The sequence below is a fragment of the Gavia stellata genome, chromosome 18, assembly GCF_030936135.1.
Source record: "Gavia stellata isolate bGavSte3 chromosome 18, bGavSte3.hap2, whole genome shotgun sequence".
Classification (NCBI taxonomy): Eukaryota; Metazoa; Chordata; class Aves; order Gaviiformes; family Gaviidae; genus Gavia; species Gavia stellata.
The window spans coordinates 1,309,895-1,326,970 of NC_082611.1; the positions used below are offsets into that span (position 1 = coordinate 1,309,895).

A 17,076-nucleotide genomic window follows, 5' to 3' on the forward strand; every position below is an offset into this window, starting at 1 on the left:
AGGTCCCTCCCAGCCCACAGCTGCTCCCGAGCCCGCGTTTGGAGAGGGGCTGCTTCAGTCACAGTCAGTCTGGCACTTGACCTGCGTTTGCAGCATGACAGTGCGTTCAGAGGAGACGAGATGAGGATGTAAACACAAGGCGACTTCCCTGATGAAACAGGCTCAGCGTGTAGGTTGGCCAGGAGGGCGAAAGGTCCAGAAAAGAGCCCAAAATAAGAGTGGGGGAGATGTAAAGATCGTCAGCCCCAAGTCAAGTGCCTTGTTTTTGCCATCAAGTGTCTCTAATGTCTGTCTCTAAGTGAGTACAAAAGTCCTTCAACCTGTTTTTAATACACTCCTGATGCTCACACAATCGAGACCTCTTTAAGGTTTATAATTGAAGCGTGCCAAATACTGCTCACAGAATTTTTTAAAAAAAGCACTTGACCTTCGTTATCCAACTCCATTTGTCATAGTTAATTTACTACATCTGAATTTATGCAATAGCAGCTGATGTTCACATCTATCAAGCTGTCCCAGCAAATGGCTGATAAAAACCGAGCAGAACTGGCAGGGGATGCAGTGCAAGGCTTCACGCTGTGCTTTTGTCTCAGGACGCTTTCTTGTCCAGCCCAGGACGTGCCTGCTGCAGAGAAAAGGCTGCAGGACGCACAGCAGCAGGACCTCGGCCAAGATCGGCACCGCAGGCTGCCAGAAAGGGGCATTGCTCCAGCCGGCAGCTCTGCGAGCATCTGCGCGTCTTCTGCGTTGTCCAGGCTGACACCTCAGTCCTTGCAGCTGAGTGCTTTTGCAACGTTAAGTCCACACAAAATATAAACCTGTCATACGTGTCTCACCTTTGTCCTATTGACCCGCGCCGCCCAGGAGCCGGCAGGATCAAGCAGCACTAATGCAGATCGATTGGAGGGTTCTTCTTAGTCCTTAGTGCCTGAAACGCCGTGACAGCGCCCTGGCTGCAGCACCACGACCAGGCTCCAGCGCGCTCCTCGCCCCCGGGACGCCAGCACAAGCCATCGCTCAGCCGGCCAGGGATTTCTCTCCTTGTAACACCGACCTGCTCACAAAGGAGGATGAAACAGGGGAAGACCCAGCAGGGTGAGGGTACGGAGGTACTCTGGCAGAGTGGAATGACACCTCTGGAAAATGTATTTCCTGATCTGTAGACAACTCATCATCTGACTTCCAACATACATACCGTTTTAACACCACTGGAACCTCATGAAATGCAACAACAGCAGGTAGTTAGGTCTTTACAGAGCTGACAACCGTTGGCCGTATGCCAACTGTTGTATTAGAACTGTCTTATTTTCTTGGATATTCAGGCAAGTTATATATAAATGAGATGAATGTGAGATTAAAAGGAGAAAGGAGAAGAAGGAACCAGCTCTCCAGCCCTGTGCTACAATTACGGAGTTCACACTGACAACTTTAAGCACAATTATTTTATTTTATATATGGCTCATTTCACGTGAGTCTCCAGATGTACCACATTCATTCTTAGGGTTCTGGAAAGACTAGCTATACCGAAAAATGGCAAAGACCTATTAAGTCAGTAATGTCTGGGTCAATCATTCGGCAAGATCTTCCATGGCTTATTGAGTAGTAAATAGACATTTCTCCTTGAAGGCTCTTTGGGGAGTTGGACCGAAGCATCACTGAAATCTTTCAGAGGCTGGCACGGAAATCTCCCCAGCTTCAGCTCACCTCCGTGCAGATCCCTGGCGCTGCCAGTGCAGAGCCCTGGTGCTCCCGGATGCTGACAGCAGCTCAGCCGGGCCAGCTCCTCGGGGAAGCCCAGGTGTGGTAAGGCTCTGCAGAGCCTTTCTGGCTCCCTGAAGTCCCATATCCACAAGCACTCAGAAAAGCCCATCGCTTTTCTGTCCTTCGCTTTTCACAGGCACCACCAGCGCCTTCCCCGAGCGACTGCTCTGCGCTTCCATCCGCGCGGGCAGCAGTGCCAAGCCCGCACACCCCGCCGCTCCCCTTGAGCGCTCTGCCCGGTGCCGCTGGCTTTCCCCTCAAAGTTATGGGCTCGCTTCAGACAAGGCACTGTCACCTGCCCCACCTTCACTGTCACTTGGCCACATCAATTAGCCCGTAGTTCAATTAGCAGAGACGCTGCCCTTGCTCCATCGGGTTACCCCGCTGTCTGGGCTGAGAGAGCAGGGCTACGCACCACGGGAAGGACGGATTACCTGCGTTACTGAGAATGAAATCACTGGCCCGTAGGTATTGCCCTAGTGTTCCAGGGTCACGCCTGCAGCAGCCCCAGCAGTGTTTCTGTCGGTAACACCTCGGTGCAAAGCGCCGTCAGGGATCGCCGAGGCCATGGGCCAGCTCACCCAGCCACCACCCGCTTAAAAACCAGTGCACCAGGCGGGGTACAGAGGCTGCCACGACATTTAATGGCTACAAAAGGGTTTCTTTCTGAGATTAGCTCCAAGTCCAATTATATTAATATCTTAATTTATCTTAGTTAATTATATTAATTCATAATCAGCAGCATGACAGCAAAAACAGACAAACAAATCCTACTATATGGCACCTCAGAAGGAGGGTAGAACTGCTGTACCAACAACACGTGCACGGGCTGACATCAGGAGCATGGTTACATCAGGTCATCCTGGGACATCCAGGATCTTCGTTCCTCTTTAATTGGAATATAGGGATGGAAATACATTAAATGAAGTATCTCCTTATTTAGCTACGCTGTACTCATTTTGGCAAACGCAAATTGTGAATTATGTAACCCTAACAGAAAGACACACGTGGTCTGGAACAAGGCAAATGAAAGGGGGATGTTTGCAATGCTGCTTTCTTTGCCGTAAGAGGAAATAACTTCTTAAAAATGATGGGATTTCAGACTCCTTCCTACCCGCAGGCAGCAGAGACACGGGATCAAGCACGCTCTTAGTGGAGCCCAAGGCACCAAGCAAACATTACACAAAACTCTGCATTGTGCAATACTCTCCGTTGTATTTCCAACCTGACATAAGTGCCAAAGAATGATTTTCATATCTCTCATTTCCTCATCCACCAGAAACGACTGTTCCCTTTCCTCGCTAATCCACTGCCTGCTCCTACCGCACACAAAGTCAGATACACACGTGCGCAGGGAGCTCACCGTACTTTCAAATTAGCAGAGAGAATTCCAGAAGGGTGAGCTGGATGGCTCATTCCGTGTGCTACAATTAAAAACCATGTTGTCAATCCCATCAGAAAACTGCAGGCAAACGAGCCCCACGCTTCCAGCTCCTGGTGTAGCTGAATCCTTTTGCCTTAACTTGCTCTGTGGCAAACCTCTACAAAATGACGCCCTTTGGCTCATCCGCCCCAGCTCCCCCTCATTCCTCGGCCCGCGGCGCAGTTGCTCCTGGCCCGCCGTGTGCCTCGCGCTGGGGGACGCGCACAGCTGCAGCGATCCGAGGAGTCTCTGGGTCCCTGCTCGAAGCAGCCGCGGTCTCTCCAGTCTCCCCTGCCCTGGAAGCACCAACCTGGCGTGATGACACAACCCAGCGCTGCCCAGCGAGGCAGGAACTGCTTGCGGGTGCATCACAAACCTGCCGTTCCCAAATAGATCCAGCAAGGTCCTTGTGTGTTATTTAACATAGCCAAACCATGTCTGGAAAGCTTCAAATCTTCGGAGTGACTTTTTTTTGTTAAATGTAACTGAACAACCTACTTACCTTCCAGAAACACCATTTGAAGCTCGTGCCCCGGAGCCAGGCGTGCCATGGAGAGCCTCGGGAAGGACCGGCCGAGGGCACGGGTCCCCAGGAGTGGGTGCCAAGCGGGGAGAGGGAGGAGTGATGGGCCGTACCCTGCTCCACGCTCCCCGTGCAGCCAGGGAAAGAGCTGGCAGGGAAAGCCCCTTGCTGAGGGCATGGCAGGCAGGCAGCGAGGAAAACCCCTGAGTTCCCAAGAAAAATCAATTCACCTCAAATTTCTGCCTCAGTTCCTCGTTTCCTTCTTCTCCCTCGGGAGGCACTGGGACATTGAAATACTCCCCCTCCTCCTGGCTCAGCAGCTTAAACCTGGAGGGACACAGCGAGAACGTCAGGTCAGGATGGCAGGCACGGCCGCACCTCCCGCTCCGAGCACAGCTCGGCTGTACCGGCGTCCAGGTGACCCCTCCCCAAGGTTAGAAGACCCCCCACCTCACACCCCCAAACCGCCCCGCTCAGCAAGCTCCCAGACACGCTCCCGAGTGGCGGGTTGTTTCCCGGGTCCCTCGCTGCACTGGGCACCCCGGCCACCACCACCCGGGACACGCATCCACTACCCGCTGCGGCAGACACCACAAAGCACTGACGCCTCTTCCAAAACACACGCCTGACCCAAGAACCGGCAGGAAAAGCACATCTTTCTCGCCGCGGCCATGGGCACACGCGTGGGCAGACTCCTTCCCCGTCAGCTGCCCCAGGTGCCAAGGCAGGCCGGGCTCCATGAGACAGCACGCGGAGCATGCCGGTGCCAGGCTGGCACTGACAACCCTGAGCACGGAGCCAAGATGCTCACCACAAAAAGGAAAAAAGTTTAAGTGGCAACTATCAGAAATCATGGAAACGCCATTGGGATCTGAGGCATTTTGCACAGCCGCAGGCAAAGCCTCGGCTCCATCGGCGAACGCTCCCGGCAGCCGGCGGGCAGTGATCGGCTGGGTGTTACCTACAGGGGCTGCACCGAACCGACAAAGTGCGATTTGCACAATACAGGGGCAGGCTCCTCCTTCGAGCTTGTTTTCTCCATTAACCACAGTTGTTTAGGTATGAAACATACATCAGAGCTCCTTCTAGAGTTTATTCTAGCCAAATGCTGCAACAAGGAAAATGACTTCGATCTCCGCTTTTTAGTCTTAAAAAGTTTTAAAAGGCTGGGAAAGCGATCAGGCTTCGGGCTGCGCACCGGCCCCAGCCGACACAGGCGCACCCTGACAGCTGACGGCAGCTTTGGGGGGAAGCGACCGTTCTCTTCTGTTCCCCAGAAGAGAAGCCGTGTCTCGGCCAGGGTCTGGTTTGCGGCGTGTGAGGCTGGCGGGCCGAGCCCTGCCGCAGCCCACCCGCCCCACAGCACGGCCACACTCTGCCGGCAGCCCCGCGACGGGGGGTTATTCCTGGGGGAACGGCACATGCTGCCTGCCCTACTGTGGGCTCCCGCCGGGCAGGACGAGGCAGCCGGCGGCAGGGAGCACCCCCGGCTCTGCCCCCCAAGCCCCGGCGGTGCCAGGGCAGGCAGCGGGTGCCCCGCGTGGTGCCAACCCCCCAGCCCACCTCCCCGTGCAAGAGACGCACGACCCGGCGCTGTGCAGGCAGGGTAGCCCCTCTGCTAATGCCTCCTCCTCTCCGCTCTGTAAGGGCGACATGCACAGCTTCCACGGTGGAAAAGACAGAGTCCGGGGTGTTTGCTCAGCTCACAGAATGTAAATTAATAGCACGCAGGTTTCGGTTTCCAAAAGACATGTAATACCTATTTTCAGTTATTGCACTTCACATGGAAAGGTAACACAGCTCTCAGGCATCACTGGCTGGGAAAAAAAAGAAGGGAAATAAGGCGGCATGTGTCCTGCCGGGGGAGATAAAATGGAAATGAAGAGACCCATTCAGCAGGGTGTTACAGACCCACTGCATTCATCTTTCGCATGGTAACGAGTGACGGTAATTACACACTTGGGTAGCATTCCTCCTGTTATTGAACAGTGCCCCTCAGCACCGTTTCTGCTAGTCCGCGTGCCACGCAGCGGCTGCCCCCGCCACGAGTCACAACTCAAAGCGTGTGCCCCAGCCCTTCACCCGCTCGCAGCCTTGCTCTCCTGCACGCCTGACGGAGCCACGCTGCCTCCCCAGTACAGCAGCTAAGGGGATCCAACCAGAAAATGCTGGAAAACGCTTGTTCTCCCGGCAGGCGATGCCGTCTCCTCCTGAAGCCTACGTAGCGAGAGCCGCGGGGAGCACCGGCGCTCCCGGCCGTGAATGCCAGGCGGAGCAGCCCCGCGTCTGTGTGTGCCCATGGGAGGGAAAAGCCCCCCGAGCAGCCCTGCGAGGGGCAGGAGGACACACAGGAGGTGAGGCAAAGCCAGCCCACGCGGGGCACTCCGACGCTGTCCTGGCACCGCCCGTGGGACACCCCACCGCCCACCCCAGCACCAGCGATTCCCACCAGGCTGAGGGGTGGAGCGGCACCTTACACGGGAGCCAGACCGACCGGTGGCCCTTGAACAGAGGGATGCGGGTAAAGTACGACAGCTGCCACATCTTCCATCGCGTACAAAAAGATCAGGACTGCTTTTTGCCGGGAGTATTTTTAAAACAATTGTAACTCTTACCATCCATCGACTCCTGACTTCTGCAGCTCAGAAATCCCGAAGGACAAGGAGCCCATGAAATCATTCCTGCTGGTCAGATCCCAGTCCCAAATCTCCACGGACAACCGCCTGTCTTTGTCTGCCTCTTTCAGTTGGCTGGAGGAGAGGAAAGAAAAAGGGATGGTTTATTCTGGAAGCCATTGCTACACCACCATGCCCTCCACGCTCCGTAAGAACACGGACGCAAAATGAAGGGATGGTCTTCAATGACCGTTCAGCTCTCTAATATTTAATTTCCTAACCACATCCGTTTCAAAGAGGGAATGCAGAGTTCCTGCCCTGAAACACTCAGCTTTGGTCAGGGGTCAGGGCAGACGTTCAAGTGTTCCTGAGTCACACTTACAGGACCGAAAAGAATTATTTCTCAGTTGAATCAGCTTAATAACTCTGAATAATTAAATCAGAGCAAATACAATCACGTTAATTCTTAGGGGTGAGAAAAATCAGTTTACAAGTTTAAACGTTTTTCTGGTACTTACAATTTAAATGTCTCATTCCACTCGGGATTCAGGGAGCACTTGATAGTTTTGGTCTTCTGTTTGCTCTCGTTTTTGGGGTCAGGGATTAGTTTAAGCTTCACGTAGGGATCTGACAAGCCATTAGGATCCATAGGAACTAGGTTTTTAGCATCTCTTACTGGGGAAGAGAAAAAGGATTAAATTCAGTATTCAAACTGTAAAAATACCCAACCATGGACAACTTCCCTGTGAGCCAAGAGTAAGTAAGTGTGAAAATAGTGATTAAAAACAGAATTAAAACTGAATACGTGCAGACGCGGACATTACATGAGAAATGACATACAGTTATCGATGCAACGCAAATAAAGCTCTAATGGACAATGAAGGCTGAAGGAACAACTCAAGAGATTGTTTTCACTTTCTGACAGGATCATTTGTTGTTTCCTCTCAGCTGTAAACAGTTTAAAGCTGATTTGTTTCCTCTTGCACCTTGGTAAGCAGAAGTGCACTGATTTCTTTCTTTTGGGCGAGGCGGGAGCACGGGGACGGTGCTTTCCACGGAGAGTGGAAATAGAAACGAAACAGCCACAAAGAGGGGAGAGCAGGCACCAGAAAGCACCAGCCCAGCGGCCGGATCCAGCGGCAGCTCTCCTTTGGGTCCCCTCGGGCTCGGCCGCCGCGGCCCCGAGGGACCGGGGGGATGCCCGCAGGGAGCGGTGTGGCCACTGGGCTCCGCAGCGTCACCCCGGCTCTGGGAGCCACAGCGTCTCCTCGGGGAGCAGGAGCAGGACAAGGAGCAGAAGAGGGGAGAGCAAACCTGCGGGCGACCTCGACTGCTGGTAATTGGATTGCAGCTTTGACAGATTAAATACAATCAGGCTGATCTAAGTCTCTTTCCCCAGATTAGGTCAAAAAGGGTCTGTCTTCTGGGAGAAGGGTCTTATCTTCCCTCAGCCTGAGCAAAGATGTCAGAGATGGAAAGTCTGACGGGACGTGATGGAGCACGGCCGTAACCAGAGGGAAAAGCTGCTTGCAAGAAAGCCCAGAGCAGAAACTCCCCTCCCCTGCGCTGCAGCCGGCAGACACAGCTCCGCCGGGCGCTTTCGCAGGCTCTCCTGCCCAAACCGCCCAGGCCTGAGCCGGCAGCGCTGCCCGAGCAGCGGTGGGGGCTTCCCTCCTGCCCAAGCGTTGCGGTTACGGAGCCCCCAGCCCCTCTTCGGCAGCCGGCACCGTGCCCCTTGGCGCAGGACGCCGTCACCTCCCCAGGACCAGCGCACGCCAAGGGTCGTTGGGAACGCGTTGGGAACAGGGACCTCGGCGCTGCCTGCAATCCCACCAGCTCACACCAGCAGCTCTGCTGCAAGGTTCGCCGGGGGCACAGCTTCACCCCATACACCCCATAATCCCGAGGAAGAGAGGACTCCAGCTGCGTGTGTGGTGCTGCAGGACGTTAGAAGACACTTTCAGAGAGTCAGCAAGAGTAAAAACCATTGCTCAGTTCCCGAATCACCAGTTTCTAATGAAAGGATGGGAGCCAGGTAGTTTTGAAAAGCAAATTGATGCTCCAAAACCTGCAATCTACTGCTGTCCTCCTGAAGCATTGCCCAATTTCCAGCTCCACGGAACAGAACTCGTAGCCAAAATTCAAATCTGCATTTATAAACTGGCTCATTTATCAAACGTGACACCCTTGACAGCAGCTCGTGAGACAGTGAGAGGCAAGACAGAGAGAGTCGCCCGCTGCCCCGGTGCCCGGGCAGCCCTATCGATTCGGCAGCGCTAGATATTCTTCCGACTCCTGAGACGAGGCAGCCACGGGAGCCTGAGCCGCCTCCTGCCCCTCGGCAGAAGGGGAAGGAATGACTTCATTACCGACAGCCCCAGAAGCAGCCATGTACAGTGACCTTGCCGCGGGCGCTGTCATGCCCAGGACGGTCGGATCTCTTTGCTGGGAGGCTGAGGCCCGCCAGCGGTCGGTGGGGTCAGGGATGCAGATGCAGCAGCTGCTCGGCATCGGCATCTGCAAACAGCTTTCTCTGCTCATGTGCAAGAAGCGGCTTTGCTGTCTGGAAGAGGGGGAGCACACGTGGCGAGGCTCCCGTCCCTGGGGCAGTCCCTCCCGCAGGTTGCATAGGCAGCAGCGGTCTTGTTTTCCCAGCAGGAATGAATGCCAGGACCCGGGGACCCTGCGCACCGCACGACTCCGAAATCTGCTGTCGTCCCCAGGGAGGGTGCTGAGGCAGGTTGGGGACACCGGAGAATCCTAAAAGCACTCATGAGAAGATGCCCAAGGAGGAGGATTCACCCTTGCTGCACCAGAGAGGACGGAGGCTTGAAATTTCTTTAAAGAGAGGACAGGAAAACATCAGACCCAAGCAGCTTTCAAGCTTCTCGGGTTATTGCCGATCCGTTATGTATTGCACAGGCTGCTCTCCGAGTTAGGGCCAGCTTTGCACTGGGCCATCCCTCCACGGACTCCGTACGGGTAGAAATCCGCAGCAGGGCCAGGGCTGGTGAAGCATCAGCGCCCGAGGTGCGTTACCTGCTCCGCAACAACCTCATCCACACGACGAAGCTGTCCAGCGCTGCGTCTTGTGAGAGCAGCCCGACAGCCGCCCCTTCTTCTGCCTATAACTGCTTGCTGTGACACAAGCAGCATGACTTCATTTCTATAATGTCCTGACGATTATCTTCACGTGCCATTTAATAAATGAATCATTGTTTTTTAAAGTTTGGACATAAATACCAGCTCTGCACTTCAGAGGATGCACAGCAGTTTATTCTGCGGCTTAATTTGGTCTCTCAGTCAAAATCTTCTGCAGAAAGCTTGGTACCATCCAAGCAGAAAGGCTTGCAATCTGCTGTGTGAAATCTCTAAAAGTAATGAGTTTAATTTACAAGGGCCCCGCCAAGGCTCTGCACTGATACAGCCGGAATGCCTTCCTCTCCCTCGCCCCGTATCAGAGGAGAAGAATACGTATTTTCTCATCACCGTTATAAGCTTTTATCTGTGCCTTTTTGATAGGAAAAAAGGCAATCTTCATAACCACGTTCTTGAATTATGAAACACAAAAGTGTTTTACAGAAACGCCCCACGATAGGTCCTGCCAAGGCACTACCTGACTGGCAACGAGCCCGCGGGGGACGTGGTCTTCATCGGGTTTGTAAAGAAGCGGCAGGAATTGCTTTTGCTGTTTGCAGAGGTGGGAAGTGCCCTGCCTGGGGAGCCCGGCGCTCCTGCCCCCCACCCCACCCCGCGCCCTTTGCACAGCTCCGTCCTTAACTCTGCGGTCGGTCCGACCACGGGACCCACCGCAGCCCTCACAGCTGCAGGCAACCGCCCCGCTCTTCTGCCGGCTCCTGCCTTCACCCGAGCGCGGGCGACCGGGGCTCCCTGCCCGCATCCCCGCGCTGCCATGGCAGGGTGAATGCTGCTCCCGATGAACCACGGCCTCTTAACACCCTCCCCCTGCCACTCTGCTGAGCTTTTACCGCCTTTCACTACCTTCCCGGCTTTAAAATTATTATAAAAACCTATTTTCAGTGACCCTGACCATCTGCAGCACAGGGAGAGTGAGAGCCTTGGGGCAAGATCCCACCTCCACGGCAAAAGCAGACAGCCCACTGCCCCTCGCTGTCATGCAGGACCGCTCAAACCGGGGCTGTCGCAGCACTGGGCACCGAACAGTGCCCGCCCCAGCCCCAGCGCAGGTCCTGCACCGAGCATCTGGGGCAGGCACGGTCCACGCTGGTGACCATCGCTCGTCATCCACCCCAGGGCTCAGCAGAAATCCCCCGGGACTCCTCACCCCCCCGAGACAGGCGGCAACGGCCGCTGGGCCAGCAGCAGAACTAACCCAGGAGCTGGACGGAGCCGCTCGCTCTCGGGACTCAAACCGGACAATGTCCCCTTAGAGAGCGAGGATGCAACATGGTGTCACACTGAATCAACGCCCTGACTTTGCCTCATGTTTCGCTGTCCAAACGGCCAGCGTGACGTCCTCTGGAGACAAATAAATAAGCCTTCGTCATTTATCAGGCCATTGTTCACTTCTTTAAGGAAGAGGAAAAATAATTCCTGACCCTCGTAGTCAATCAGTTTATGCCCTGAAGCATGAGATTTGATTACCTCATGTTATTATCTCTGCATGTAGACCTAAAAATTTCATTAATGGGAATAATTTTATCTATTCATTTAAAAAACCAAAATGCTTCTGCTTGACCTTAAGTAACTTTCTGACTTTTCAAGCAGAAATCAACAATTAAGTGAAAGAAAAATAAAAACCTCAAGAAGTGTAGTAGTGATACCTCGTGTCGGGGGAAACATGCTGCTCTCCAACCGTTTATGATGTTTCTCTGACAGTTAAATGCGATGTAAAACAGTTTTACATCTGTCATATTCTGACAGTTTTGTGCATCATTAAGAAGCAGTAACATCATTATTAATACTGACGAGTGAGACTATTACGATCCCATTTGAATCAGCCTTAAATCACTTTGGGTACCAAGCCCAGCTAGAGCTGAGGAGAAGCCGCCCTGGTTCAGGCTATGGTCAGGAAGAGGCATCCGTAAGTCTTGGACTTCATGGGATCTGGAGGGGATTTGGGGTGGGAGCAGTGCTGGCAGCGCCCACATCCTCCTCTGCACGCCGCGGGTGCCTGCGCACGCTCGCGTTCAGAGGGGACACGTGGGTGCGCGTGTGCAAGCAAGCACTTGGCGCAGGCTGCGGCTCGGCGGCACCCGGCGTGCTCCTTCCCGGGCGCCCACGGCACCACAGGTGCGGGGAGCGTCACCGCACCACCGACGGCCGGGATGCCCTCGCTGCTGCGGTGGCCCGGACGAATAACCCCGATTTTACACCTCTCCCCCTCGGGATGCATTTGCAGCACATGCTGCCCGTGACCCCACGCCCTGGTCAAGCCTCGGCAGACCAAGACCAGCAGCTACAGCTGCGGCTGCTCGGCCGTGGCTCTACAGGGGCAGCGATGCTGCTGGGGGGGATTTCTGCGAGGAAGAGCCTCTCGCCTGCCCGAGGGCACGGCGGGGAGGTGTAGTGCTGCCCTGGGGACACCGCTCCACTGCCACGGGAAGGAGATGTCACCCGCTCTGCCTTGTAGGGCCAGGGCAGGCAGAGCTGGTTAAACGATATTTGAATAATTTATTCTGCAAAATTTGCAGTAGTTTCCAAATAAATTATTCATACAACATCTTTTAATTACTCAGCCAGCCGTAACTGCATGAACAGGCTTGGGAAGAGACACTTATTTCAGACACCCACATCTCCAGTGGAAAACACAGGGAGAAATAGCAGTGTAACGAATGCCCACGGCAGGAGCGAACACGGAACACGGCCTTTTCAGGCAGCTTGTTCTGGCCACGGAGGTCACAGCCAGCGGCCGCGAGAGCAGGGCAAGGCCCTTCCTCCAGCTCCACTGAGAGCCGTGCCCTGGAGAAGCGGGCCAGGCACCTCCGGAGTGGCCAAACACCGCAGGGTCGGGGCTGGATGCAGTGCCTGGGGGTGCACGGCGTCCCCCTCCCTGCCTGACCCAGCGACGGGGAGGACTCCTGCAGGTCTCCACCCCGGAGGCCACTTCGCCGCCCGTCCCACCACGCGTGGCACGGTCCTGCTGAGCTCGGCTGCCGGCCGACGGGGTGGCAGGCGCGAGAGGGTGGTTTCCGACTCCCTGCTCCCAGGACTCCCGTTCCACCCAGGGTAAAACCAGCCCCGCATCAAGCAGAGGGTGAGGGTGCCCTCCCCGGGGAAGGCAGCGGCTGAGGCAGACCGCAGCCCAGCTCCGGGTCTGCTCCCCACCTCCGGCGTGGTTCTGAAGGGAGGCTGCTCCCCTGCGCCCCAGAGCAGCCCACCCTGCCCCAAAGGGCTGGGCCGGCCTCACGCCCGGGGCACGGCGGAGGCTGCAGAGCCCTCCGCGGAAGGGCTGCAGCCGGCCCCACCACCTCCCCGGGGTCGTGTGGCTGTTCGCGGCTGGTACCCAGGTTTCCATGGGAAGGCAAGATTAATATGCTGGATAAATAAAGACCAGCAAGTTCTTTGCTAAATATGCAGTGCCATATGGGGGTTCACTTTTATGTTAAAAAATAAAAGCCTACAACAAAATCCACTCCTACCCCGCTCTTAAAGACAGCTTACGCTGGCTGCCAAATCCTTTACCTTCATCTCTGAGTAAGCAAGGCCATTACAACATATTCAGCGCAGATAATTCTGCTTCCCATTGCCCACCAAAGAAAGAAACCCTTCTGAAAGCCCTGCTCATTGCGAGGAGAGGTCAGAGCTCAACCACCTCAAGCCAGCCTGAACACCTCACCATGGCCTCGGCCAGTAAAATGCTGTGCCACACCAGTGGCACCCCATTTCACACCTCTTGGACAGGATTTTGGAGGGCGGAAGGCTCTCGAGCTGACCTGCAGCGCTCCTCTTCCTCCCCCCAGCAGCACACACCATCCCCAGCTGGGAGCAGCCGCATTCCAGCGAGCACCCGGCGCTCGGATTAACACCCCCGTGCGTTAAAACATTTAATTAACGCTCTGCAGAAGAATATATTTGCACATGCTTATACAACAGAAAAGGCACAGGACTCATTACAGCTGCATCTTCCTGGGCCGGTGATTATTAATTATCGCACTTCCAGCTCGTTTATCTAATCACAGCATAATTGGTTTCAGTTTTGGTCAATGTTTTACTTCATCAGCTCGGTAAATAGCAAGGCTCCGGTTCCGGCAGCTTCTGCCAACACTGCAGGCGCAACAGGGGCATCGGTTGTAACTCTGAGCTGGCACCGCGTCCCTGCGGGTCCCCACGGGGGTCTCGGCTTCGCAGGAGCCACCGGGACCGTCAGCACACTGTGGGACACTTGAGAGGCGAGGGAACCCAACATCGTCCCCACGCTCCAGCAACCCTTGCATGGGGCCAGGGCACGCTCTGCTTTACACGCACACAGGTCAAAGCCACCTAAATGGGCTGAATAGTCTCTATCTCCTGTATACACCCCAGAACCTGCAGCATGACCCTACCATGTTTTTTCTGCATTTAGTCCCTGTAGACCACCACTTCCCCGAGATAAGTGCTGACGCCCAGCCTGGCGCAGGGAGCTCCCCGCCGGGACACACCGACACACGCCAGGACACACACACCGACTCATGCCGGGCTGCAACTCCTGCCTGAACAGAGCAGCAGGAACAGCCAGCTCTTGGCCGCAGGAAAGGAGCGATGCACAAGCAGAGTCCTCCGTGCAACTTACTGTCTCACCATCTGGGAGAAGCAATAGATTTAATGGACTCCAAGCCCAGCCTTCGTATTCTTTCACTCCTCCATTTCACAAACTCAGACATTCACATCTCTTAATATGACAGGCTCAGAATAATCTGCATTGGGAAGCTTTTCTATTATGGAAGCAAAAATGTGCAACGCCTTGATGACATTTTAATTCGCTACAATTTCCCACCTTATTCAGCAGTCTTTTCCCGCTAATAAGATACTTGATCAAAGCCCAGACCAGACACAGATTGTGAATATACACATTTGCTCTTGTCCAACATCAGCCAAACGATGCCCTGCCGCGCTCCACCACGTCTGCCTCCCACATGAGGCGGTTCAGACACACACCCCACGTCGGTCCCGCTCCGCAGCATCCTGACACCACATCCCAGCCAGACCTCGCGCGGCTGCGGATATGCCATCCCGTGTGCTGGCATTGCTGTTACGTTCACGAGGCTCTTTTTTCTTGTTCCTTTCAGAAGAAACTGCGTGTTACTGTGAACGTGGAGAGCAGCCCCATCCTCGCTGCATTGCTGCCCTTGGAGCTGGCAGGATCCGACTTGTGGACACAAACTGACACAGACCGGCTCCAGGGAATCCTCTCTTTATATTTAAGGCAAAGCCAAGAGCTGTAACAATCTTGGAGTGGGGAATAATAATGACAAGTGTCTGCAGACTCACTGGGTGTAAAGGACCAGACTCCCCGAATGACTGGGGTAAAAACTGCCCAAGTCAATTAAGCGTCTTTAAGTAGCATCCGAAGGGAATTAACTTGCTTTGGCAATATGTGACCCATCTCAGAGCACTGTTGGTACCCAAATTTTGTTTACCAGGCCCAAAAATGACTTCTCTTTTCTCAAGCAGCTCAAGCTAAAGAACCCAGCCCACGCTACCTACTTGGTATGACAAAGCCACAAGCGGGATTTTGCCATGGTTTACGCCGTGGGTGAGAGAAGCAGAGGTCTCATTTCGCCCCTCGAGAAGCGACAGAGCCGTCCCCGGGCCGGGCTGCCCTCGCTCCCCAGCCCGCTGCCGCGTCCCGCGCCGGCCGACTCTCCAGCGGCTGTGCAGCGATGCTCCGCTTGGACAGCTTCCCAAGCTGCCGCTGGAAAACGCCACGCAACTTGCATCCACCTTTCCAAAAGTGAAAGGGGCTCCAAATATGGTATCATGAAAATCATGGTATTGACGTAAGGAAGCCAAAGAGCTGGAGAGACTTCTCCCCGAATGGCCTCCCAGGAGGCTGAGCCCACGGCAGCTCAGGTCGCTCGCCTCCGAGGACACTCACGGGACCCTCTCCCGGCGGTGCCGTGCACAGCACCGAGCACCAGGGTGCTTTACCGTGATTTAAAACAACACATTTAGCAAGCGGAGCTGCTAACACAATCAGCTACTTGGGGTTTTCCAGCCTCACGCACCCATTCCCTGGGTCCGGTCTTTCAGCGCTGAAGATCACAGAACCACGGAATCACTATGGTTGGAAAAGACCTGTAAGATCATCAAGTCCAACCATCAACCAACACTCAAGTCCAAGCATCAACCAACACCACCATGCCCATTAAACCATGTCCCGCAGCGCTTTTAACTCCAGCCAGCCCAAACACACAGAAGTGCTGGACATCGAACACACAGTGCTGGACATCGAACGCATTCCTCCTGCTGCTCAAATCCATCTTGGCTAATGAGGCTCGCAGCCAAAGCCTGCCTCCTACCAGGAGAGCACGCGGGATGCCCAGCACAGCCGGAGCCGCTCTGTGCCGGGGACCAACAGCCAAACCAGCCCCACCGCAGGAGCGTGCCCGAGCCAGGGATGTCACCTGCAGCCAGTTCCCCCCTGCACAAAGCAAAACCCCGAGTGTCCCGACTCGGAGAGCACGTCCCGGTGAGGGGAAGCAGCGAGGGGGTGGGGGCCGTCCCAGCCGGCTCCGTCTCGGGGACCTCGCTCACGCCCCTGGGCTTTCGATGATGACAGAGTCCCCACGCAGCTCGCACTGATGCTTCAAAAGAGAAGCGCTTGCCAAGAGGACGTATCTAAGTGCTTTTCTGGATGAGACGCAGATTGTTTTGTGCCCTAATTAACAAGGCCCGCAGAAACCTCCTGTGTTTTGGAAGCTGCCTGTGGCTGGTGGAGCTGTGAGCCCCGTCCCCAGCACGGAGCTGGGGGACACACTCCACAGCTTCACCTTGCCGAGCCAAGCGCGCAAAGCCGCGGGCATTAGGAAGGTGCCCCTTATTTGTCCGGTGCCCTATTATTAGACAAAGCCACGCATTTTTAATCACTGGGAACACCAATAAATCCCAGTGCTTCAGCAACCCCGGAGCAGCAGCAGACAATGGCAATGCAGGGCTCTGATTGCAGCGTGCAAAGCTGCACTCCTGGGTGCACCCATTATACAATTACATTCAATGTATAGTGTCAAAGGAGCTGTAACAGAGCCGCTCTCTGAACATAAAGGCGTGATTAACACCGCAGACCCAAGGGCTGGGAAGCTAATTAGGAGGGGCAGCTCTGCAGGTTCCCGTTGCTGCTGCTGCTCTGGGCACAGCCCTGCAGACCTGCAAAGCTGCGGCTGCGCCGGACCCCAGCCCCGGCCATCCCCAGTCCATGCCCCCGTCCCCGGCTGGCAGCGGGGCGACTGCGCTCGGCTCGCAGAGGTGCACCGGGGCTGGTCCCCACCGCCGGGCTTCTCCCCACTGCCCTCCGAGCAGGCATCAGCCGGGGACAACGCTGCCGGCTTATTGAACCACACACAGTAGATGGAAGTCAGCCTCACCGAGAGCCAGCCAGGGCTGTGCTGTGCACATTTTGTAGATTTTGAGAAATCTGGAGGTTTGGCTACTGAATTTCAACCCCCTGCCTCCACAGGGGCCACCGCCCGAAGCCTCAGCAACCCCCCAGGAACCGATACAGATGCTCTCACCAGTCTCCTAGCCTACAGCTCTGAGGTTCATCCTGGTTCTTCAGAACTAAGAATGGTTAAAAA

General features: G+C 55.2%; 1 protein-coding gene across 2 annotated transcripts in view; it reads right to left on the minus strand.

The window, feature by feature from the left end:
- PRKCB (protein kinase C beta) overlaps positions 1 to 17,076 on the minus strand; it is a 133,271-nt gene that overhangs the window by 42,035 nt on the left and 74,160 nt on the right. For both annotated transcript variants that reach the window (XM_059826663.1, XM_059826662.1), the window contains exons 6-8: positions 6,841 to 6,997; positions 6,323 to 6,457; positions 3,938 to 4,034 (exon numbers count right to left, since the gene is read on the minus strand). In XM_059826663.1, coding sequence (XP_059682646.1) covers positions 3,938 to 4,034; positions 6,323 to 6,457; positions 6,841 to 6,997 — 389 coding nt within the window. The remainder of the gene's footprint in view (positions 1 to 3,937; positions 4,035 to 6,322; positions 6,458 to 6,840; positions 6,998 to 17,076) is intronic.